The sequence below is a fragment of the Panthera pardus genome, unplaced genomic scaffold (genome assembly GCF_024362965.1).
Source record: "Panthera pardus isolate Hobbes unplaced genomic scaffold, ASM2436296v1 HiC_scaffold_6, whole genome shotgun sequence".
NCBI classification, from domain to species: Eukaryota; Metazoa; Chordata; class Mammalia; order Carnivora; family Felidae; genus Panthera; species Panthera pardus.
In genome coordinates this window covers 119,637,095-119,660,401 of record NW_026526991.1, presented here as the reverse complement: position 1 = coordinate 119,660,401, position 23,307 = coordinate 119,637,095, and the positions used below count along the sequence as shown (strand labels likewise).

The 23,307-nt window shown below is 42.3% G+C and overlaps 1 protein-coding gene across 2 annotated transcripts in view; it reads right to left on the bottom strand.

The window, feature by feature from the left end:
* Window positions 1-23,307, bottom strand: part of CUNH10orf67 (chromosome unknown C10orf67 homolog) — a 165,367-nt gene that overhangs the window by 58,690 nt on the left and 83,370 nt on the right. For both annotated transcript variants that reach the window (XM_053895154.1, XM_053895153.1), the window contains exons 9-13: window positions 16,710-16,769; window positions 15,562-15,735; window positions 1,474-1,536; window positions 454-533; window positions 304-369 (exon numbers count right to left, since the gene is read on the bottom strand). In XM_053895154.1, coding sequence (XP_053751129.1) covers window positions 304-369; window positions 454-533; window positions 1,474-1,536; window positions 15,562-15,735; window positions 16,710-16,769 — 443 coding nt within the window. The remainder of the gene's footprint in view (window positions 1-303; window positions 370-453; window positions 534-1,473; window positions 1,537-15,561; window positions 15,736-16,709; window positions 16,770-23,307) is intronic.

Here is a 23,307-nt window from a genome sequence, read left to right as displayed (position 1 = left end):
GCTCTGTCTCTCTCTGTCCCAAAAATAAATAAAAAACGTTGAAAAAAAAATTTTAAAAAGAATAAATCTTAAAAAAAGTTGAAATATGGAGATAGGGACTGAAAACAGTCTTGAATTAGTTTTTCCTTGAAGTGACTTCAACAACTCTTCTATTATAAGCCAGTTAGTTTGCATTTCCTGTTAAAAGTGTATGCTGGCATTTTATATTAATTAATATGTACAGAGAAATGCAAGGCTCCCAATTCCCTTAAAAGATGATTAGTCACATTTTTATAAATAGAATATGTATATATCACCACATACCTGTTCCTGAGAATATAGAATTTCTTTTCCCAGTTTTTGTTTATCCATTCGGATTCTTTCTTAAATCTGTAATAAATTTATAGATGGTTAAATGTTTTATTAACTACAAATGAACAACTATTAGCAACAAAGGAACATTATTACTAGTACCTTTCTATCTTCCTTTTCTCACTTTCTAAATTTGCCCTTAGCACTCGTATTTGCTCTTCCAAATCATGTTTGTCTTCCATCTTTCAATAGAAAACACATCACAAAGTGAATTATGTGCACAATATACTGTGTCTTCTTAAGTCTGAAAAGCTGTATCTGTTAAATCGCATGCATATTCTACCTACTATCAAAACTAATTTTTAAAAATCTTTTAGTGTTTTATTTAGTCCTGAGAGAGAGAGAGAGAGAGAGACAAAGCACATGCAGGAGAGGGAGAGGGAGACACAGAATCCAAAGTGGGCTCCAGGCTCTGAGCTGTCAGCACAGAGCCCGACGCGGGGCTTGAACTCATGAACCGTGAGACCATGACCTGAGCTGAAGATGGACGCTTAACCACCTGAGCCACCCAGGCGCCCCTATCAAACATAATCTGAGTTACATTTACTTGCAAATCCCCATCAATTTCAAGAATTTAAGATCCCATGCTTCCATGTCCTGTAAGTGATTCGTTTAAAGGCAGCCAGCTCTAGATAATATTACAAAGGAATCAAAACTTATTTTCATCACCCTCCCCCTGCCGATCCTGGGTATCCCTTTTCCTAAATCCTTCCTATGACCTCTCTAGTTCATTATAAGCAGGAGCTTCTCTAGTTACTCTAGTTCCTTTTTTTTTTTTTTTTTTTTTTTTACCAAAACTGTTCTCAGGAAAGATCTGACCAAAGCAATCATGTTAGAGCTTTGTGTCATCCATTTCTCAGTATTGTTTATATTTTACAAGGGGACAAAGTTTGGTAAAAGGAATGAATCTCTAACAGTGGAATGGTAGGCATATGAATTTCTTTGGGTCCAGCCCAGATGTACCCCAGAATCAGACTATAGTGGGAATCATGTCCTCTGTCTCTTCATGGTGATGGACTCTCAGTGTAGCCTTCAAAGTCGTTGCTACTTTTTAAGAAGGGCCAGCATCAACATAAAGAATAAGTATGTTAATAATAATGGTCATATTAGTTATTATTCTACCTTAGCCACTGGTAATCTCTCCTTCTTTTCTTCGTGCACTCCGACTGGTTTTGGAGATCTTACCTGGCATGAAAGTAAATGTATGAAATATATTTGCATGAAATGTAACATTTCAAATCCGTGCATAGAGATGTGGTTTCTCTGCAGCTTAGAGAAAGGCGACTGAGCTTTAAAATGTGCCAGCCATAGTCCCACAGGGGTATTTTCTGCCTTCTCTAATGTACAAGTTTGCAGTTGGACAGTCACAGCCCATTAAAACCAACTTAAGTGCATTACTCTGCATTTATGTGTTGGGTCATATTTTACCATTATACTTTTTTTTTTTTTTTTAACGAAGTGGGCAGCTATTACCCAGTGAAGTCAAAGCTTAAGAAAACTTTATTTTAAATGATAACTCTGATGACTTTTCACTGCCGTATCTCTCTGATGATGACAAGAGTCGACGACAGTGAGAAAACAGACTGGAGGTAAAAATCTGCTTGGTTAGTTATCTCTATGTTCCTACACGAAAGACAGAAAAAGGTGTTCCTTATTACTACCACTACCTTTCTGGTGGGTTCTGTGACCCCAAAGGCCCCAAATCTGTTGCCCATCTTGGTGAGGCAGGCTCTACCCAGGAGGGTCTGGAGCCGGGTCGGGGAAGAGCAGCTAGAGAGTTCTGCAGAATAAAGTAAAAGGAACCTAGAGCTCCCTGTGGGTAATCAGAAGTAAGGGCTGGGAAGAGACAGAAAGAAAATGGCCAGGCAAGACCACGAGCCTAGAGGTCTTATGGGGTGTGGGGAAGCCACAGGTGGCCAATGTCCAAGGGTGATGTCCACTATTCAATTTGAAACGGCACCTTGGGGATGCCTCCTCAGCCTCCTGAAATTTACATAGACAAAGGTGTCACGTGAGTGGGCCATTTTAGTAGGAGTCGCAGAATTGGATTGAATTTCGCGTCGGATTAAACAAAATGGAAGCTGGGGTGGCAAACGGAGCACCATGAAACTCGGAGACTGACTTAGTTCAAAGGAAGAGCGAGCCGGGCAGAGCGACAACCACAGAATATGCCCGGGCATCTGCAGGAAACGCAGAACACGCTCTAGGCTGCCACAAAGCCCAGAATATGGTTTGAACCAATTTTGCCTCTCTCTGAAGGAGCAGAGAGAACCCAGCTGACATCAGCTGCCACAGATGAGAATAACAAAATTTGTAATAACAGCCATAAAGGCTATCGCTTACTGAGTGCCTACTACGTGCCAGGCACTTCACATATGTTACTATTTATTTCTATATACTAACCTATTGATCTTTTCATTCCTGTTGCTCTAGATTTTTTATCGATAGATCATGCATGCACATATTCTTTAAATGAGCTACGAATAGCATACACGAACCTGAAACTCTCACTTCTCAGAAGCTAAGGGTTTTGTTCATTCATTCTGTGTTTAGTTTTTCTCAACATTATTACAAAATAAAGAATAGCCTTTATTGATTTGGGCTTCTCCACAAATAAAGGTTAAGAATTTAAAGCATTCACATTACTTTCCACCTTCTCTCCTTCACAAGGTTTTAACATTTTGCAAGGGTTTAGCTTTTATCATAGTGGCCTTTATTATCATTTCGATATATGGAAACTTCTATATGGTGATTTACCAACTCCCTGGTGTGAAAGATGGGAAATTTGTTTAGTCTTTTTTTTCCCCCCAATGCCCTTCACTCTCTCAACTTCCCAATTTTTGGAAGGAATGTTATTTTTACATTGCCAATGTCTATGGGATTGTTCTCGAACTATGATGGAGTGTCCTACACTTTATCTACACACTGATTCTAAAAAGTATAATGTGGTTTTGCAAATATTATTTACTACAGGACCAAGTAGTGTCATTGGCTCCATAGGGAAGGAAATGTAAACCTGTTACTAAGCTTTGCCACTGAAAGGAGGACCTTCCTTTTTGAAAGTCTATTTATTTATTTTTGGGAGAGAGAAAGAGGGAGAGAGCACGAACAGGGAAGGGGCAAAGGGAGGGGAGAGAGGGAAAGGGAGGGGCACAGAGAGAGAGAGAGGGAATCCCAAGCAGACTACGCACTGCCCAAGATGGGGCTTAAATCCATGAACCGTAAGATCATGACCTGAGCCAAAATCAAGAGTCAGACACTTAACTGACTGAGCCACCCAGGCGCCCCTGAATGAGGGGCTTCCAAGTGCTAGTTTAATGCTACAACGTTTCATTTTTCTAGCTTCCCTTCCCTCTGAGTCACACTTACTTTCTCCTTCTCCTGTGTCCATATCATCCTGCATATTGGATTCTTTCTATGTTTGGTTGGAGTATTTCTTGAGTAATTTTTTTACACGGGTTCCACGTAGGGTAAACTTTTTGAGTTTCTACACGTTCAAAAAGATCTTTATATTTCTTACATACTCAGTTGAGACTTTAGTTGGACATAAGAATTAGGATTCAGAAATGTTTTTCCTTTTGAAAACCCTGCTTTATTTTCTTGTAGCAATCAATGATGCTGATGAGAAAATTAGTTTCCTTTCTTTGGAGCCTTTGAAGTGGTCTGAGAACTACCCAAATAAATGTTCCCTTTGTTGTCTACACAGTATCTCAAACCCCCTAGATGAAACCACCAACTACTGCTACCAACATTGTGACTCAGTCTTCCCAAGGCCCCTGTGACAGAAAGCTAGACAAAACCGAAATCTTAAGGTACAACAGCACCAATTTAACAAGAACAATGAGAAGTATTTGTTATCATTAGCCTTTCTTGGATTCAAAAAAGTGAGGATCACCAAAGTGACCGTGGCATGCACTTTTTAGAATCCTTCCACCTATTTTTTTTCAAAGGGAACCATCCACTTGAACTGCCTCTCTTCCTAGGCACAGGGAGTAGAGAGCAAGTTCACTGCCACCTGGTTAACAATGGACCAAGGAAACCATTGGGGTAAGAATTTCAAGCTTTGGAAGGCACTTGCCAGTATGCTAACGGAGAAAAACTTAACCCAAATTTTAACAATTAATCCACAAAAAGTTAGGAAAACAGTTTGGTAAAACAAAGTAAGTTCCCATGTAGAAAGACATTTATATTTACTCATGTCACTGTATCCAAAGTGATACCTGTAATTGAAAGTTTATGAAAGTCTTTGTGTTTAAATTCACGTGTAGTAAACACTAGTTCCAATTTTCAAGGCTCTCTTTTCCTGCCTCTCATATAATGATCGACTCTGTAATAACTAAAGATAAGACCCTTGCTAAAGCGTATCTTCTATAAAGCAAATAATCATTCCATTTCCCCAAAAGACAATACTTCAACAATGACCAAGATAGCGTCTCTTTTCACTGAAAAAAACAAAACAAAACAAAAACCACAAAAAACCCCAAACCACGAAGCACTACACGTAGACCAGAGTGTTTGCTCTCCAGTTTGAGTTGAACTTTCAACTTTGCCACAGCACGTTACATTGAATCCTGGCTCTGTCCACATTGAACTGTTATTTTGTTTTGTCAGCTGCTGACATTCCACTTTCTCTGGAATATGCATGCTGGTCTTTCTGTGGCTACTTCATTGTCAGGTGCAAACATTGGACTGCAGAGCAATAGATGGAGGTGAAAATGAATGGTAATGTTAATACAAAAGTAGATAACTTCCTAAGTAGGAAAAGGTAAGGTAAATAATGGTAAAAATAACCAAAAATTGTGATTAGAAATAATTTATGATAAATAGTTCCCATTTTCTTTTGAGTGTATGTATATTGAGAAATTTAAAAAAACCCATAAAATGAAGAGACAAGGTTCATTTATGACAGGTTGTAATTCTTAAGTTTGTTTTCCATTTTTTGCACGTAAAACATATTAAAAATCAACAGTTAATCAATATAATCTTCTAAATTAGGAATCAAGAGTCAACGTTTGTAATAACTACAGTGCAATTATGTTTGTTAATCACCATAGGATTAATTAACCATATTCCTTATCATATCCACTTTCTTCTTTTCTTGTCAATGAGTCATTACATTCTCTTATTTCTCCTACTTTCCACAAATATCCCTTTTCTGAAACTTTGGCCATTCTTTCTGGGCTGAATGCCTCCTTGCATCTCCTTTAAACCACTAAATAGATTACCATCAAAACGATCTTTCTAACTCATCATGAACAAAGGTAATCTTTCGTCCCTTAAATGTCATTAATCTTGACTTTTATGTTAACATTTTTCTTCTTTTTACCTTCTAAGCAGCACAGCTATTTTTAAACACCAGTATGGGCCCGTGGGTGCTGGTTGGCAGGGAAGAGGGGGAATGACAAGGATATGAAGAGAGGAGGACCAGCCTCCGTGCTGCCAGTTGGGAGAAAACAGACGGGGGGATTAAGAACATTGAAATAAGATATGAGGCTGTGTGCAAGCAAGCACTCACCATTGTATAGGCCAAAAGTAAAAACAAAACATTTGTCTACATATATCGCCAGTGAATTTTCTTCTAATAAACTTGTTACGCTAGGGAATTCTCTCAAAAATGGGACAAGTCTTCATTTGATGTGCCCTCTACCAGGGAGGCTCTGAAACATCTTGGTAGACGATGGGGCTACCAAGCCCTACAGAATCCATGCTGATCCGGGCAATATGCAAATCTCAAGCACGTCTTCTCAAAGGCCCGGGAGGCCACAAAAGTGTCTGTGGGTTTGGCCTCCTCGCCTGGCTCCAGATCATCCTAGACTTTACGTACACACCTTCTATCAAACTATCTGCTCTAAGAAATTTGTAACCAAAACTTCCACGATGGAAATGGCTCTAACGAAGATGATGAAGTCATTGTTTTTAGTAGCAAAAGAATAGAAACAACATCTCTGGAAGGCGCTAGTAAATTGACAGAGATTGGTTAAGTAAATGATGCTACTTCCGTGGAGTAAAACACTGTCCGTAATTGATTATATACATTGAGTGTCACTGACGGATGTCCCCTGTATCTTGTGTGTGCCAATATGCGTCAACATTTGTCTGAATGGATGGTCGCAAGAAGTTTTTAGTGATTATCCCTGGGTGCAGGATTCTTTTTTACTTTCTTCTCTTGACATTTCTTTACTGAGAAAATGTATGAATGTTTTATAAAAAAATTTCAGACTTCCGGCATCCCACATAGGATGAAGAAGAAAAAAAAAGCCACTGCCGTACTATTAGCGAGAAAACCCAGATATGCTAAAAATCACAACCTTTCTTGGACCTGTCAGAGAACTGAGGTCACAACCAGGCAACGTGAATTCCAGAGAGGACCTCCCTGCGATGGGAGATGTGATGCACGAACGGTCTCATCTACAGCAGAAGCAGTACCATGCCAGCTGCAACACAAGCAGGGAAGAAAAATAAGCTAAAATGTGAAGAACCATTGAAGAACAAGGACGGGTTACAGAGCAGTCCGAGTAGCTGGGGGCACAGGTTACAGGGAGAGTTCACACTCACTCTCAGCTTTTTGCCCCATCTCCCGCCAGATGCTCATGGGGACAATTGAGGGCAGGGCAGGAAACTTGCTGATGGTGTAGACTTTAGGAGGGGATCGGCTGATGCTAAGGCGAAAGTACCCTGCCTGGGAGAGAAGGACAAGTCTTAAGGCCCTGGGAGAGGGGAAGCAAATTCTCTGGCCAATCAGACTCAAAGAAGGTGATGGGTGGAGAAGTGTGAAACACCAGGCCCCACCCACTTCTCCCAGGGCTTTCTTTCCTAGGAAGGAAAAACTTTCAACTGCTGGGGAGGGCAGCAAACCTTCCTGTTCTCAGGGCATAGGTGAAGACATCGTATGGCAAGAGGGAAAATTAAAGAAACATTTCCTGGGGCGCCTGGGTGGCTCAACTGGTCGAGCGTCCGACTTCGGTTCAGGTCATGATCTTGCAGCTTGTGGGTTTGAGCCCCGCATCTGGCTCTGTGCTGGCAGCTCGGAGCCTGGAGCCTACTTCAGATTCCGTGTCTCCCTCCCTCTGCCCCTTCCCCACTTGCACTCTGTCTCTCTCTCTCTCTCTCTCAAAAATAAATAAGCATTAAAAAATTAAAAAAAATAAAATAAAAAGAAACATTTCCTTCCCTGGAAAGCAATTGTCTTAGGCCTTTAAAGTCTGTAATAATACAAAGGGGAGGTTCCTACTACTGCAGGAGGGATGGGAACCTCCCGCCCAAGGTCAGCTTCAAGTACAGGCACAGGTAGACCACCACAGAGAGGAGGGGCAGGAATCCTGACAGAGCTCATCTCTGAGGCCCGGGCACACGGCATTCCCCAAAGACTGGTCGGGATTAGAACAAGAGGGAACCCCCTCTGCGTTACTTACGGAAGCAATAGCTGCCAACTACTGAGGGAAGGATAGGAGCACAGAGAAAGACCTACCCTGGGGCACAAGCAGAAAGGTTCTGCTGAAGTTGAGGGTGGCGCATCACTCAGAAAAAAGCCTTCTGTTCCTCCGGCTCCCATCCCAAGTGCACATCCACCCCAAGAGGTACGTCAAGGCTGCGTGCGGTCCATGAAGAAGAACCACAGCCACGACTCAACTCAAGTCAACTCAACTTCTAGCTAGACTGGCTGCGTCCCTTACAATAGCGATCTGATAGAAGAGGCACGCCATTTCCAGCTGTGAATACTGTTTACTTCAGTTTCTACTAGTCTACACGTGATGTCTGCTGGTCAGTCAAAAATGACGAGACAAAAAGGCAAGGAGAAGAGAAAACCTAGTGTCAGGAGACAAAGCAATCAACAAAATCAGGTTCAAAGAAGGCCCCGGGGGCGCCTGGGTGGCTCAGTTGGTTAAGCATATGACTTCGGCTCAGGTCATGATCTCACGGTTCGTGCTGACAGCTCAGGGTCCGGACCCTGCTTTGGATTCTGTGTCTCCCTCTCTCTCTACCCCTCCTCGCCTCACACTTTGTCTCTCTGTCTCTCTCAAAAATCAATATACAGTAAAAAAAAAATTTTTTTTTTAAAGATGTCCCAGATCTTGGAACTATCAGATGAGGACATTAAAATAACTATAATTACAATGTTAAAGAATCTAGAGAAGTGAACGACACGGATGATTATAAATAAGGAATTTCAGCAGAAAGATGAAAAATAAGTATTAAACAAGAGTCAAATGGAAATACTAGAAATGAAAAAGACAACACCCAAAGTGAAGAATTTCTCTGATGACTCATCAGTAGATTCAATATAGCTGAGGAAGACAATTTAGTGAATTTGAAGGTAAGACAAAGGAAATTCCCCTAATTGAAACACAGAGAGGAAAAAATAGCTCAAAACTGATGACCAGAATATTCAAGAGATGTGGGAGAGTATCAGTCTAACATACGTGTAACTGGAGTCTCAGGAGGAGAACGGAGAGAGGATGGGGCAAAAGAGATAACGAGAGATAATGGTCAGAGATTAATGAGAGACATCAAACCACAAATTTGAGAAGCTCAATCAAGAGACAGAGAATTCATTGCCAGCAGACCTGTACTGTAAGAACTGCAAAATGAAGTCCTTCAGGAAGAGGGAATATGATACCAGACAGAAACTTACCAGATCTACGTTAAGAAACGAAAGCTCTGGGGAAATGGTGTAAGTGAAGATGTCAGGTGCAAATCTTGCTGTGACAAATTATATCAGGTTTTTTTTTCCTTTTTACATGAAAATATATTAAACTTCAAAATATTTGAGGGATGCAACATGTTAGGAATTCCAAGGACTGTACTTTTGATGGACACATTGGGAAAGGTTCTCCAGGGGCATTTGAAGCAAGGTAAATGGGCAGCCATGAATTTCATAATGACTTTTTGGAGAGCTCTTGAGAAACACTATCTTCACAGCTAAGACAAAGCGATTTGGTAGGAGATGGCCAAAGGCTCCTAAAAACTGCAGTGACTTTGTATTGGTCTCCTATTCATCAGTTACTTGGGTGCTTCAGTCCAAAATCTTTTTTTGTCGCTTTCCTAATACTTATTCTCCTAACACTTCCAATGGTTGTTGGAAACATCTAAAACTGTAGATTAAAATCTTTCTAATCTTAACATAGGCAATTAATTTAAAAATATGTTTATGCTTTATTTAATGTAAACCAATAGAAATGTTACGTATCCTAACCAGAATTATACTCTAGATTGTCTAGGCCCATGTCAATCAATTCCAGTGGCCTGAAACGGAATATGGGCTCACCGTATATATACATGTAGCCAATGGATTCACTGAACTCCATAACGCTTCATGGCATATGTTGTATGTAACTGCTTATTATATTATATTATATTATATTTTCATATATTTTCATATACTTTCATATATATTCATATATATTCATGTATATTCATTTATATTCATGTATATTCATATATATTCATGTATATTCATATATTCAGCAGAGGGATGGATCCCACATTGAGATTGGTAAAGAAGATCTTCAAGCTATTTTCAAGATTTTTAAAAGCCCAAATAAAAGTGTGCCTTCATTCCCTAATAAAGTCGCATGAGCTAACAATCCTTAAGAACTCTTTGGATTTGGTTGGCATTAAATCAATTCAGTGAAATATCACCGGTTGTCTAAGGTTGATCAGATATGCAAGCTAAGAGTAACATGTGCTACATGAATAAGTAAGGGAAGACAAAGAACTTTAATAAGTTCAAGGGTTTTTAATTTTTTAATTTTATTTTAAAAATGTTTTCTAACGTTTATTTTTGAGACAGAGAGAGACAGAGACAGAGCACAAGTGGGGGAGGAGCAGAGAGAGGGAGACAGAATCCAAAACAGGCTCCGGGCTGTCAGCACAGAGCCTGATGCAGGGCTTGAACCCACAAACTGTGAGATCGTGACCGAGCCGAAGTTGGACGCTCAACCAACTGAGCCACCCAGGCGCCCCAGTTCAGGGCTTTTTTAACGAACAAGCAGAGACTACAGGAAAAGAAAACAAAGGGATATTAAATAATAAAGAAAAGTTTAAATACCATCTTCCATGAAATCATATGCCTTAAGAAAAAAAAAAAAAATTGATGTGTTGGAAAATTATCCCCAGGGTGTGAGGACAAAGCTGGGATCTGGGGGAGATCTGGCCTGAAGAGCTCAGGGCTGGAGAAACTGACAAGTTAGCAGAGTTAGACCCAGAGAGGGTGGCCAGTAGTCCAATGCCAGTGTCCGTGGGGGTGCAGCTACCTCAGGCTTGACTCTGGCCGGCAGCCACACTGAAGCAGTCCTATAGCACTGAGTTCTATGACAGCATTCATGGCACCAATCAGCAGCATGGGTACGTACAATAATGGCAGTTAGGATGAGTGACAGCATATCAAATGTTCGGTCTTCTGGGGGTAAGACCCAAGTCTGGGCAGCACCAGGACTCTGGCTAAATGACCTGGTGTTCAAGACTGGCCTCAACCGCCAGCGGGAACTGGAGAGAAACCCACAGCTGACATCCAAGCAAATGGAATAAAGCAGCACCATGCAGCGAGGGGCAAGATGGCTGCCTTATGGGCTCCTGAATGTCAAGATGACACTTCTTCTGTTACCACCAAGGTGATATTATGGGACCTAGCAACTGCCCCTGGCCGAGCGTGCCTAGGGGAGTATAGATATCGATACAAATCTCAAATCTATCTTTTCCTGATTCCCACAGCAACATCTTGGGTCCTTACCTAAGCTATTCTAAAATATCATAAGCCCTACAAAGAAAATACTATCATTGGTCCCCCCAAAAATAAACGAAAAGGCAAGGCAAATCCATTATGCGATTCTTAACAAAAAGCATTTTTCATTCCTGCCACGGATAATGAATATTATTTTCTGTTCCAAATGTCCTGAAAGTATGTATTTAATTTACCATCGAACTACTCAGAATAAGACGATGTAGAAAGTAAAAGCCACCTTTCGGTTGAACTCTGAGTATAATATCGCTCAGCTTGCCAACTTCGGTCTCGGAGAGAGAATCCAAGGATGAATTCATTTTAGTGGCACGTGAGAAATTTGATTTTGAAATAAAAAAGGTGTAAGGTATGACTTCTGTAATCTTCTCCTTTTAAAGTTATATTAGGAGAGAAAGATCTGGTACGATGAGGCAAATTCTCTTGGGTCAACCTAATCTACCCAAATACGGTGACTATTGCTTGACAAGCCTCTGAAGAGCACGCACATGCGCAGAATCACCCCACCTCTGCGTTAACACCGCCGCCCAGGCGGCCAGCTCCACAGCGAGCAAAATGCAGGCCTTCCCGCCTTGCTGGGCAGAACCGCTCTAGCAAAGGAAGCCAAAGGGGAAAAGAATGAAATAATGAAACAATAAACAGATTAGATTATTTTCGTCGTCCCTGAGGATGTTGATTTTAAACTTCATGCGTGGGGCGCCTGGGTGGCTCAGTCGTTACTTCGGCTTAGGTCATGACCTCGCTGGCACCTGAGTTCGAGCCCCGCAGTCAGGTTCTGTGCTGAGAGAGCTCAGAGCCCGGAGCCTGCTTCAGATTCTGTCTCCCTCTCTCTCTCTCTCTGCCCCTCCCCCGCTCACACACTGTCCCTCTCTTTCTCTGTCTCTGTCTCTCTCTCAAATATAAATAAACATTAAAAAAATTAATTAAACTTCATGTGCAATTTAATCAAATAAAAGAGTGGCATGAGAGAGCAATGGTCAACTTCAGAAAGATTTTTCCCTCACCTACCTAGCCTATAATACTATATAACAATCATTCTGTACCCTATAATAATATTTTTTTAGTAAATTAACCAGCGTGCAGGGTGCATATGGTCATAATTTGCAAAACCGTTGCAAAAACCATTTTACCCCACAATGTCTAAATGGGAAAAGAAAAACGTTCTCGACTTTTTGTTGAAGTCCTTTGTGCGGTACAAATTGCTTTGTATTGAGTGAACTTTAAGAATGGGAACAGGATTGACTTTGTCCGTGTCCCATTTCCCACACAGAAGGTCCTGATGCTTTCTGCGGATCGGAGCACACACCATATGTTCCATGAGCACAGACCAGGTTACCCCGTGGAAGCTCAGAAGTCTTCCAGGGAATCATTGACTGGGTGCAACCTTAATTAACTAATTACCCGGGGGGAGGGAGGGGGGCGGCAGGGGAGGGGGGGCAGGCAAAAACCCTGGGAAGCCAATCTAACCTTGTTATGTGAAACCTGAGTATTTGCAATGTTTTACGGATATCAAAAACTAAACTTTACACAAAACACTGTCCAAATACAAATTTGATATTGTGAAATCTTTCATAAATAGAAATCAAACAGCAATGTTCGTATCATGCTTTTCAGACTGGCTAAACACTCAGTTTATCACTGTGTCCTCCTCTGTGTGAAGCATGTGCACCGTTCCCACCGAATGACACAGATTTCAAAAAAATAAGTATGATTAATTAGATAAGATAAGTGACTGATGTAAAAAAGTTCCTTCAGCAAGCTCTCTCTTTGGGCTTTTCCATGCGGTAAATGTTACAAAACCCTTTAGAGGCGATTTTTAAGAAATCCAGCCGGCTGGGCTTCTTTTTCATTTTTTAATTTCAAACAATTTTCGTTCTCTTTTGAAAGTTTTAAGGAGTCCGGTCTCATAAAATATTTAAAAGAGAAAAAGAGGGAAATTATAACCGGTGTGCATGATACGTAAAGTTAATCTCAAGTGGGGAATATACCACGTGGAAAGGTGATATAAAGGAGCACTTGCGATAAAAATATTAACAACAGAAGTGCATGTAATAGACGTACTGGTGAACTAGAAAAATATATTTCACTTTACAATCCAGCCAATTCATATAAACATACAAACACTAGCTTACGTCATCTCCCCCCATCCCCCGCTCCGGTCTCATTTTTACTTGCTGTTTAAACATTAACTTCTGAGTCTCTCCAGCTGACAAGGCACACAGTTAGGCTTTGGCCACATCAAAACAACAATCATTCTAGTCAGAAGGAAAGACTGTGACCCTAACAGAACATCTCATTGAACGATACCTCTGTGAGATCCTGTCTGCCTTTGTCTCTCCTTTACAGTGTATTTTCTATGGGTGAGACCAACTGGTTGTTTCTGCCCCTCATGGCTATGACCTTGAGGTCATATTTCTATGACCTCTCAATTTCTATCTGTAAACTGAGCACACTGGAGTTTCTAATCTGCAATTGCAGGACTTAGTTAGGGCCTTGGGCTTGCTGCAGGGATGGGGCAGCTCTCCCAGGGGCTGTGATCGCGAGATTAGAGACTCGGTTGCTCTGTCCCAGTCACCGACCTTGCTCTGCAGTCCTGCCATCTGCTCAGAGCCTCAGACCCGGACTCTCCTCAGCCACAATCGCCAAGGGGACTGACACCATCACGGCGGTTGATGGCGCCTTCTGAAACAGGACACTGCCTCGGCCATAGGCTCCCCGAATCCCAGGCTTGGGCTAGAATCCCTCCATCCAGTCTGGCTGCTCTATCCATTCGGGTCAGCCAGCCACACTGCACACTCACACCAGGGGGTGGGTTTTTCATTTTGTTTTTTGCACACACACACACACACACACACACAACCCCCCAAATCAAAACAAAACAAAATCAAAACACATACAAACAAATAAAGCAAACAAAAAACCAAAAACTTCCCAAGTACTGGATTCTAAACATCTTGCTTCTAGAACCCAGGCGCTGGTCAGCCATGCACCAAATGTCCCCCCAAATAGTGATTCTCCTCCGTCGGAAATTACACTGCTTTCCAGTTGTGCACGCTTCCTAACTTTGTGCCCAGTGGTGGTGCTTTCAGAGGAGAGTATCTGTCTCAGCTCCGGGGGGAGTGACTCTTTCCCTCCACCCGCATGCTTACTCCTCTGCTCGGGAGGAACAGGGAGCCATCTGGCTGGTGAGTCGGCACGAGAGGCCTGCACCTCTGCATTTAGAATACGGATGAGCCCCCGGAGCAAGAATCGGCTTTGCTCCTCCGGGTCCCCAGCGTTGGGGAAGCAGATTCTGCCCCCTGTGGGGGAAGGAGGAAGAGCAGGGGAACGCGCAGAAAGGAGAGTTTGGGAAGTGCTGCGCGTTGCCTGTGCCTATCGCCAACCGGCTTCTAAGCTTTCTAAAAACTCCACATGGAAAAAGAGTTTTGACTAGTCATACCATTCACAGTGCCCCCGGGCTGGGTCACTGCTGGGAGAATTACGATCCCCATGACTCACAGCAGAAAGGTCCCTTCAGGATCATAGGAAGGTGGGGCTCCTGAGATGGGGGGAGGAGTGTCTCCTCAGTGCCCGCACAAGAAGCCGACAGGGTGGGTTGCACATCACAAAGCTACTTCCTAACATGGTCTCTTGTACGGACCAGCGGTACCGCGGCAGGCCCGGTAAAAGCAACTCTGATTGGTGGCGGTCTGGCGGATTAGGACAGGAAGAGCGTATATTTCATGCGTGCATGTCCCTGACGGTGTGAGTTAATCCAGCTGTCAATTTAGAATACTATGAGCGGGGGGAGGGGGGATGGGGAAAAAAAAAAAAATAGAATACTATGAGCGAATAGGGGAGCCCGGGGGGCTCAGTCGGTTGAGGGTTGAGCGTCCGACTTCTGCTCAGGTCGTGATCTAGCAGTCCGTGGGTTCGAGCCCCGAGTCCGGCTCTGCACCCACAGCTTGGAGCCTGGGGCCTGCTTGGGATTCTGTGTCTCCCTCTCTCTCTCTGCCCCTCCCCTGCTTGCGCTCTGTCTCTCAAAAATAAACAAACGTTAATTAGAATACTATGAGCAAATGGACTGTGTAGCCTTCATGCCCTGAAAATTCAGGGAATTTTCAGTAAGCTTTTGACAGATATCGGGCAGTAATGAGTTAGAAATTATACCCCCTAGAACGTGCTTTGGATGTGACTTTTCTATCCTTGCTAATTTAATAGAGACCCACTAAGCCTTAGTGACGAAGCTAATAAACCACCAACCTGGGGACAAGGGTGGCATCCTCTTGGGCAGTCAAGGGGTCCAACAAGGACACCTTGGTGCACAGAAGAGCAGACAGAGCCCTGCCCAGCTGCACGCACAGAGAGTAGGGGACCCGGCGGGTGAGACCCGTCGCCTTGCTGATGCTGGCCGTGAGGTCGCTATAGTGCCCGCAGAACGGCGGCCCTTTGTGGACCAAAGTGTCATGGCGTGTGGTCGTATGAGAAGTTCTTACCACAGGCTGTTCTTCCTTGGCAGATTTCTTCGGAGTCTTGACTTTCTTGGTCTTAACAGGCGCTAAACTGGAGGGCGAGCGTGCCCTTGAAATGGTTCCAGGCCTGGATGGAATCCTGGGTTGTGAGGACCACAGAGACAAAGAGGTTTCTTTCTCCTTGAGTGTTCTCCAGCTCTGGCACACAAAAACAACCAACTTTGTTATTCTTGCTTCACGCCTCCGATTCACGTCTCTTTCTTTTCCTCCCTTGAGCGGGCATTTCAGGCTAAAGTGTTCAGTCCCAAAGGGAATGGATCTGTTCCTTTTCCCCGGTCCCACACTCCCCGTTGGCCTGATTTAATTTGCAGGCTGGGTCTGTTTTTCCACTCCTCCCCCTGATGCTGCTGTACTAAGAAAAACATACCAACAAATTCAGTGTTTCCTGGAAGCAGCTGGAAAGGCGGGGGCGGGGTGAGGAGTGGGGTGCAGTGACAGCTTGAGGTCTGTATTGGATTTGTAGGGAGCTCGGGGAAGAGAAGGTAGGAGGGAAGGGGCAGGAGTCTGAAGAGACAGGGCATGAGCAGGGGAGGGGCAGACAGAGAGGGAGGCACAGAACCAGAAGCAGGCTCCAGGCTCCGAGCTGTCAGCACAGAGCGGGGCCCGAACTCACGGACCGCGAGATCATGACCCGAGCCAAAGTTGGAAGCCCAACCGACTGAGCTGCCCAGGCGCCCCCAGGTTTGCCTTCTTGTCAGCTTACACTCCTCTCACTGATCTCAGCCTTCCGGCTGCTGGTTTCCCACCCACACTTTTTTTTTTTTTTTAAGTTTATTTATTTATTTTGAGAGAGAGAAAGCACAAGTGAAGGAGGGCAGAGAGAGAGGGAGACACAGATTCCCAAGCAGGCTCCACACGGTCAGCGTGGAGCCCGACGCGGGGCTCGAACCCACGAACCATGAGATCATGACCTGAGCCAAAGTCAGACACTTAACCGACTGAGCCACCCAGACGCTCCTCCCATACACACTTTTAAGCATTTTCTCCTTCAGACTCAGATCTTGGAAAGTGAAAAGTCTCGGTACGGTATGCAGGCATTCTTCAACCCAGATGCCAAAATGAGACACACACAGAATAAAAGACAAAAAAAGAACTTAAAGTTAAATGCAAACCTTGACGCTTAGGCTCTCAATCCTCTTCCTTGTTTCCATGTCCTCCTTCTGTTTATTAATCTGTGAAATGGAAGGCCCGTATCATTTGTTATCATTTGCAAAGATTCAAAAGAATTTTCTAGAAGACTTCCTCAAGCAATGAAAGAATAGAATTGTAGACCCCTTGACTGCTAAAACTATGATGAGGATGTAAGGTTATAATGTTGAATATGAATTAGAGGATAAATTTGTACCCAGAAAAAAAACACTTAAAAGAGGTGAACAGAAAGAAATAAAATTGTAAATGTTTAAAGTCATTAGCATTTGTTCATTGCTTTAAGCATAATAGAGACTATAGAGAAATATATATTGTTTGCTTTTGTGGTAATAATTTGTTTCATATATTTTTACGATAGCTATAAATCCCAGGTCTTATAAAATTTGCAAAGAAATTTCAGATAATTCAATAGCCAGACTTCGATCATATAATGATGAAATTTTGATTTAAAGAATCAATTCTAGGTTCCAGGCATAAAAGGCTTTTTATCATACGTATCATTGAGATATAACTGACATATAACGCTATATTAGTTTTGGGTCTGCAACGTAATAATTCAAAATTTGCTTCTATTGCAACATGATCACCACAATAAATGTAGTTAAAACATCCATCACCACACAGTTACATTTTTTTCTTGTGGCGAGAACATTTAGGATTTACTCTCTTAGCAACTTTCAAATATACTATACAGTCTTATTAACCATAGTCACCATGTTGCACGTGATGCTCCTATGACCGCTTTTTATCTCATAACTGGAAATTTGCCCTTTTTGACCACCTTCACCCATTTCACCCACGTCCCACCCTACCCTCTGGCATTTCTAAGTTCATTTTCTCAGGTTTGTTTTTAGATTCCACCTATAAGTAAGGTGATACAGTATTTGTCTTTCTCTGATTCACATCACTTTGTATAATTTCCTTCAGATCCATCTGTGTTGTTGCAAGGGGCAAATAATATATCATTAATGCATGCGTCAATCATATTAAGCTTTCTTCATATTAATTTATGAGTAATGCCAGTGATTTAAAAAAAAAATTTTTTTTAACATTTATTTATTGTTGAGAGACAGAGCGTGAGCAGGGGAGGAACAGAGAGAGAGGGAGACACAGGATCCGAAGCAGGTTCCAGGCTCTGAGCTGTCAGCACACAGCCCGACGCGGGGCTCGAACCCACGAACCGCGAGATCATGACCCGAGCTGAAGTCAGACACTTAACCGACTGAGCCACCCGGGCGCCCCAATGCCAGCGATTCTAATTCTGGCTAATCTTATGAAAAATGAGAAATACCTCTAGCCGATCATCTCACTAGCGTCTCATCAACTACAATGGAGTTTCAAAAGTAGTTGTCACCTACAGATAGAGCAGAATTCAACCGAAGACAGGTCTGTGTCATGAACTCTTGAGGTCTGGGGGGATGGTAACTGGTGTCCATGGAGCGCTGCATTTGGGGAGAACTGGGCAGGTGTGCTGAGATCAAGGAGAACACGCCAAGCTTGGATTTTATTTCAAACGCAGGAGGGCACCACTGAATGACTTTAAGTGTGTGGGGGTGTATGTGTGTGACATGATAATATTCACATTATGAAGGCGTAATTAGGTGGGGGCTACGCTTCTGGTCACGGCCGAGTAACTGCTGTGAAACCAACCCTCCCGCAGATGACAGCTATAAACTCTGGAGAAAAGTATACGAAAGCAATTACTTGAAGACAATGGCTTTAAACTTGAGAGCGGTGCCCGGTCTGGCTGGCGGGGGGAGTAACTAAAACTGAGGGGAAACCCGCAGCCTTTTGGGGATTGCTGAGGACAGAGTTCAGGACAGCCATAGCCAACGAAAGGCCCAAGGCAAGGAGGCCCCGAGGAAAGTCAGACTGCACGGCCCCAAACCGTGTGCGTAAATTTTGCCTAATCTCTAGCTGATGCCTGGGCGATGCCTGCAGCGAAGGGAAGCCTTGAGGATGGAATTAGGATTGGTGGCGATGTCGCCACCCACCGCCTGCGACACGCGGCTGCAGTTTGATTGCAACCAAGTTCATTGCCTGCTTTTTAAAATTTTTTTTAAATTTTTTTTAACTTTTTTTTTTTTTTTTTAATTTATTTTTGAGACAGGGAGAGACAGAGCATGAACAGGGGAGGGTCAGAGAGAGGGAGACACAGAATCTGAAACAGGCTCCAGGCTCCGAGCTGACAGCACAGAGCCCGACGCGGGGCTCGAACTCACGGACCGCGAGATCATGACCTGAGCCGAAGTTGGCCGCTTAACCGACTGAGCCATCCAGGCGCCCCTGCCTGCTTTTCAAAATTTATTTCTTTATGTTTTTTTTTTTTTTTTTTTCTGATACAGAGCATAAGCAGAGGAGGGGCAGAGAGGGGGACAGAGGATCCCAAGAGGGCTCTGCGCTGACAGCAGCGAGCCCGATGCGGGGCCCCAACTCACAAACCGTGAGATCATGACCTGAGCCGAAGCTGGACGCTCAACCGAGTGAGCCACTCATTGCTTGATTCTTCACTTGATCTTAGCCAAAAGGCCGAGAAGCGATACTCATTGCTTGATTCTTAAAAATGGCATAGAACATTCATAATGTCCTTAAAATCCCCAAATGCGCCACACAACAAGGGTGTGTGGTTGATCTATTCTCAAGGAAAAGCCTGTTAACAGACTGACACTTGGACGGTAGCTGAAAAACTAGTGGGATGACGTCTCTAAAGTGCTAAAAGAATGAAAGAGAAGCCAACACTGTCGACTCGGGATTCTGTGCTGAGAGAAAGTATCTTTCGAGGTCGACGGCAAAGGAGGGACACCTGGGCGGCTCAGTCACTTATGTGTTGGGCTTCAGGGCAGGTCATGATCTCCTGGTTCGTGGGCTCGAGCCCCACGTTGGGCTCTGTGTTGACAGCTCAGAGCCTGGAGCCTGCTTCGGATTCCGTGTGTGTGTCTCTCTTTGCCCCTCCCCCTCTGTCGCTCACCCTCTGTCTCTCTCTCTCTCTCTCTCTCTCTCTGTCTCTCTCTCAACAACAAACATTAAAAAGACAAAAAAACAGAGGGACGGCACCACCACGGTCCTGATCTATGAGAAACGCTAAAGGAATCTCCTCAGACCGAAGAAAATTGATCCCAGGGACAGCCTCCAATCTTTAGGAAGGAAAGCAGATCATCAGAAATGGTAAATAGGTAAGAGTATTTTGTTTTCATTTCTTTCAAATACATGCAACTGTTGAAAGCAAAAATTGTAAGAAAATAAAATAATAAAGCAAAAATTATAGGGGCACCTGGCTGGCTCAGTAGGTAGAATGTTCAACTGCTGACTGTGAATTCAAGCCCCTCGTTGGGTATACAGATTACATAAATACACAAATAAAACTTTAAAAAAGTAAGGCAAAAACTGTAATTGTGATATAAATAGAATACATAGAACAACTTTCACTTGAAGAATGGAGAAATAAATCTATATAAACAAACCCACGTATTTCAGGTGTACTATATATTACACGAAATGGCCCTAAATTAACTTTAAGCCAAACGGCAACAAGTTAAGGATGTAAATTATAATTGCCAGAGTAACCACTGAAAGGTAGGCGAAAAGCCAAAATGATAACAGATAAAGTAAAATGGGATTCTAAAACATATGAAAAGAAAGGTAAAAACCAATCAATCAACAAAGGAACAGAAGAAAAATGACAATGCAAAACCCAGAGGGCACATGTAGAAAACAAGTAATAAAATGGTAGAACCTAATCCACCCCTATCAATAATCACACTGAATGTTGATAGACTAAGCAATCTGGTTAAAATGCTGAAATGGCTGGAATGTGTAAAAAAGTCAAGAACCGGGGCGCCTGGGTGGCTCAGTCGGTTAAGCGCCCGACTTCAGCTCAGGTCACGATCTCGCGGTCGGTGGGTTCGAGCCCCGCGTCGGGCTCTGGGCTGACGGCTCAGAGCCTGGAGCCTGCTTCCGATTCTGTGTCTCCCTCTCTCTCTGCCCCTCCCCCATTCATGCTCTGTCTCTCTCTGTCTCAAAAATAAATAAAGGTTAAAAAAAAAAATTTAAAAAATCAAGAACCAATTTTTTCTGTCTATTACATAAGCACTTTAAATACAAACACACAAAGAGGTTGGAATACCACCCATCAACTTGGCAGAAGATAAATCATTTTCAAGTATATATGGTACAGTCCCATGATAGACTCTGTGCTTTTTGGCCATGAAAGAACTGCCAACAGACTGATAAAAATTCAAATCATACGGAGAATGTTCTCTGATCACAATGGAACTAAACTAGAAATCAATAACAAAAAAGATAAACAACACAGTTCTAAATCACAAAGGAAACCAGAAATTAGAAAATTTTCTACACTGAGTAACAATACAGGATATCAAAACGTGTGGAAAGCTGCTCAGGGGTAAATTAATCGCTTTAAATGCTCATATTAAAAATAATAAAAAGCCGGAGATCAATTACCTAAAGTTCCACCCTGGGAAGGTCAAAAGAGAAGAGCGGGGGGCGCCAGGGTGGCTCAGTCAGCTAAGCATCCAACTCTGGATTTCGGCTCAGGTCATGATCTCACAGTTCATGAGATCAAGCTCCTCCCTGGACTCTGGCTGATAGTGTGGAGCCTGCTTGGGATTCTCTCTCTTCCTCTCTCTCTGCCCCTCTCCCACTTGCATGCTCTCTCTCTCTCTCAAAAAGAAATAAATAAACTTAAAAAAAAAGCAAGAGCGGGGTGCCTAGTGGGCTCAGTGTGTTGGGTGTTTAACTTCGGCTCACGTCATGATCTGGAGGTTCACAAGCTTGAGTCCCTCATCAGGCTCTGTGCTGACAGCTCAGAGCCTGGAGCCTGCTTTGGATTCTGTCTCCCTCTCTCTCTGGTCCTCCCTCACTTGTGCTCTGTCTCTCTCTCTCAATAATAAATAAACAGTTTTTTAAAATTTGAAACAAGAAGAGCAAAGTAAACAACAAGGAAATAGAGTTGGAAAAAGGACAGAGGTCAGAGCAGATATCAATGAAATAAAAAGAAAAAAATAGAGAAGTTAGAGCCAAAATTAATTTCTTGAAATGATCAGCAAAATTGATAAACCCCCAATTGGACTGATCAAAAACATAATTTACTAATATCAGGAATGAAAGAGGATTCATTATTTCAGATCCTATAGATATTAGAAGGATAATAAGAGAATGTTATGCAAAACCTCATACCAACAAATACGTAATTAAATGAAGTGAACAAATTGAATAACACAACATAACAAAACAGAAAATGAAATAAAAAACGTGAATAGCTGTAAGCTATTCAAGAAAATAAAACCATTATCAAAAACTTTTACATAAAGAAAACTCTAGGCTCAGATAGTTTCACTGGTGAATTCTACCAAACATTTAAGAAAGAAATGACAAATCTTTACCAACACCGCCAAAATTGTTTTCAGAAGACAGAGAAGACATATTTCTAAATTCATTTTATGAAGGCTGCATAACTGTAACTCAAAACACACACCCAGAGAAAGAAAGAAAATTTAGAGACCAATGTCCCTTATGAGCATAGATTCAGAGTCCTCAGCAAATTGAATGCAGTAGCATATACAAGGTCTAAAACGTCATGACAAAGAGGGGTTTATCTCAGGAATGCAAAATCGCTTCAACGTTCAAAAACCCAGGTATTTCGCCACATTACAGGACAAGGGAAAAAATATATCATCATTTCAATAGCTGTGGAAAAAAGCATTTGACAAAATTCAACAGCCATTCATGAAAGAAACTCTCAGAAACCGAGGAATAAAAGGGAACTTCCTCAACCTGACAAATGGCTGCCATAAAAACCTTATGGCTAAATCATACTTAATGATGACACAATAAAGTATGCCCTAAGCCTCGGAATGAGACAAGAATGCTTCTTCTCACCACTGTTACACAACACTCTATTGTAAGTCCTAGCCATTGTTATAAAAGGTACAAAGATCAGAAACAAATAGATAAAACTGTCTCCGTTTACAGAAGACCTGATTGCTTACATATCAAGAACCTGCAGACTGTTTACATTTGAAGAAATCTATGAAATTATTATTGTAACAATCAAGTGAATCTAACAAGGTGCAGAATACAAAGTTAATATAAAATAAGTTGTATTTTTATAGACCAGTACCAAACAAGTGGAAATAAAACCTAAAACCAATTCCATTTCCAAGTGTATTAAAAACGATAAAATACTATGGAATAAATTTAACAAAAGGTGTGCAAAACCCCTACAGTGAAATTAACATACTGCTGACAAAATTAGAGAAGGCCTAAATAAATGGGCATATGGAAACAAAAATTAAAAATGCAACACAATTTGCAACTGCTCCAAAGGAAACATAAGTAGATATAAATCTAACCATTCATACATTCTGTATGCTGATAATTATAAAATGCTGATGAAAAAACTCAAAGACTCAAATAAATAGAGACATACTGTGTTCACGGATTAGACAACTCAATGTACTACATAATGTCAATTCTCCCCCAGATTGATCTCCAGCTTAATGCATTTCTATCAAAATCCCAGCTAGGTTTTTTGCAGACATA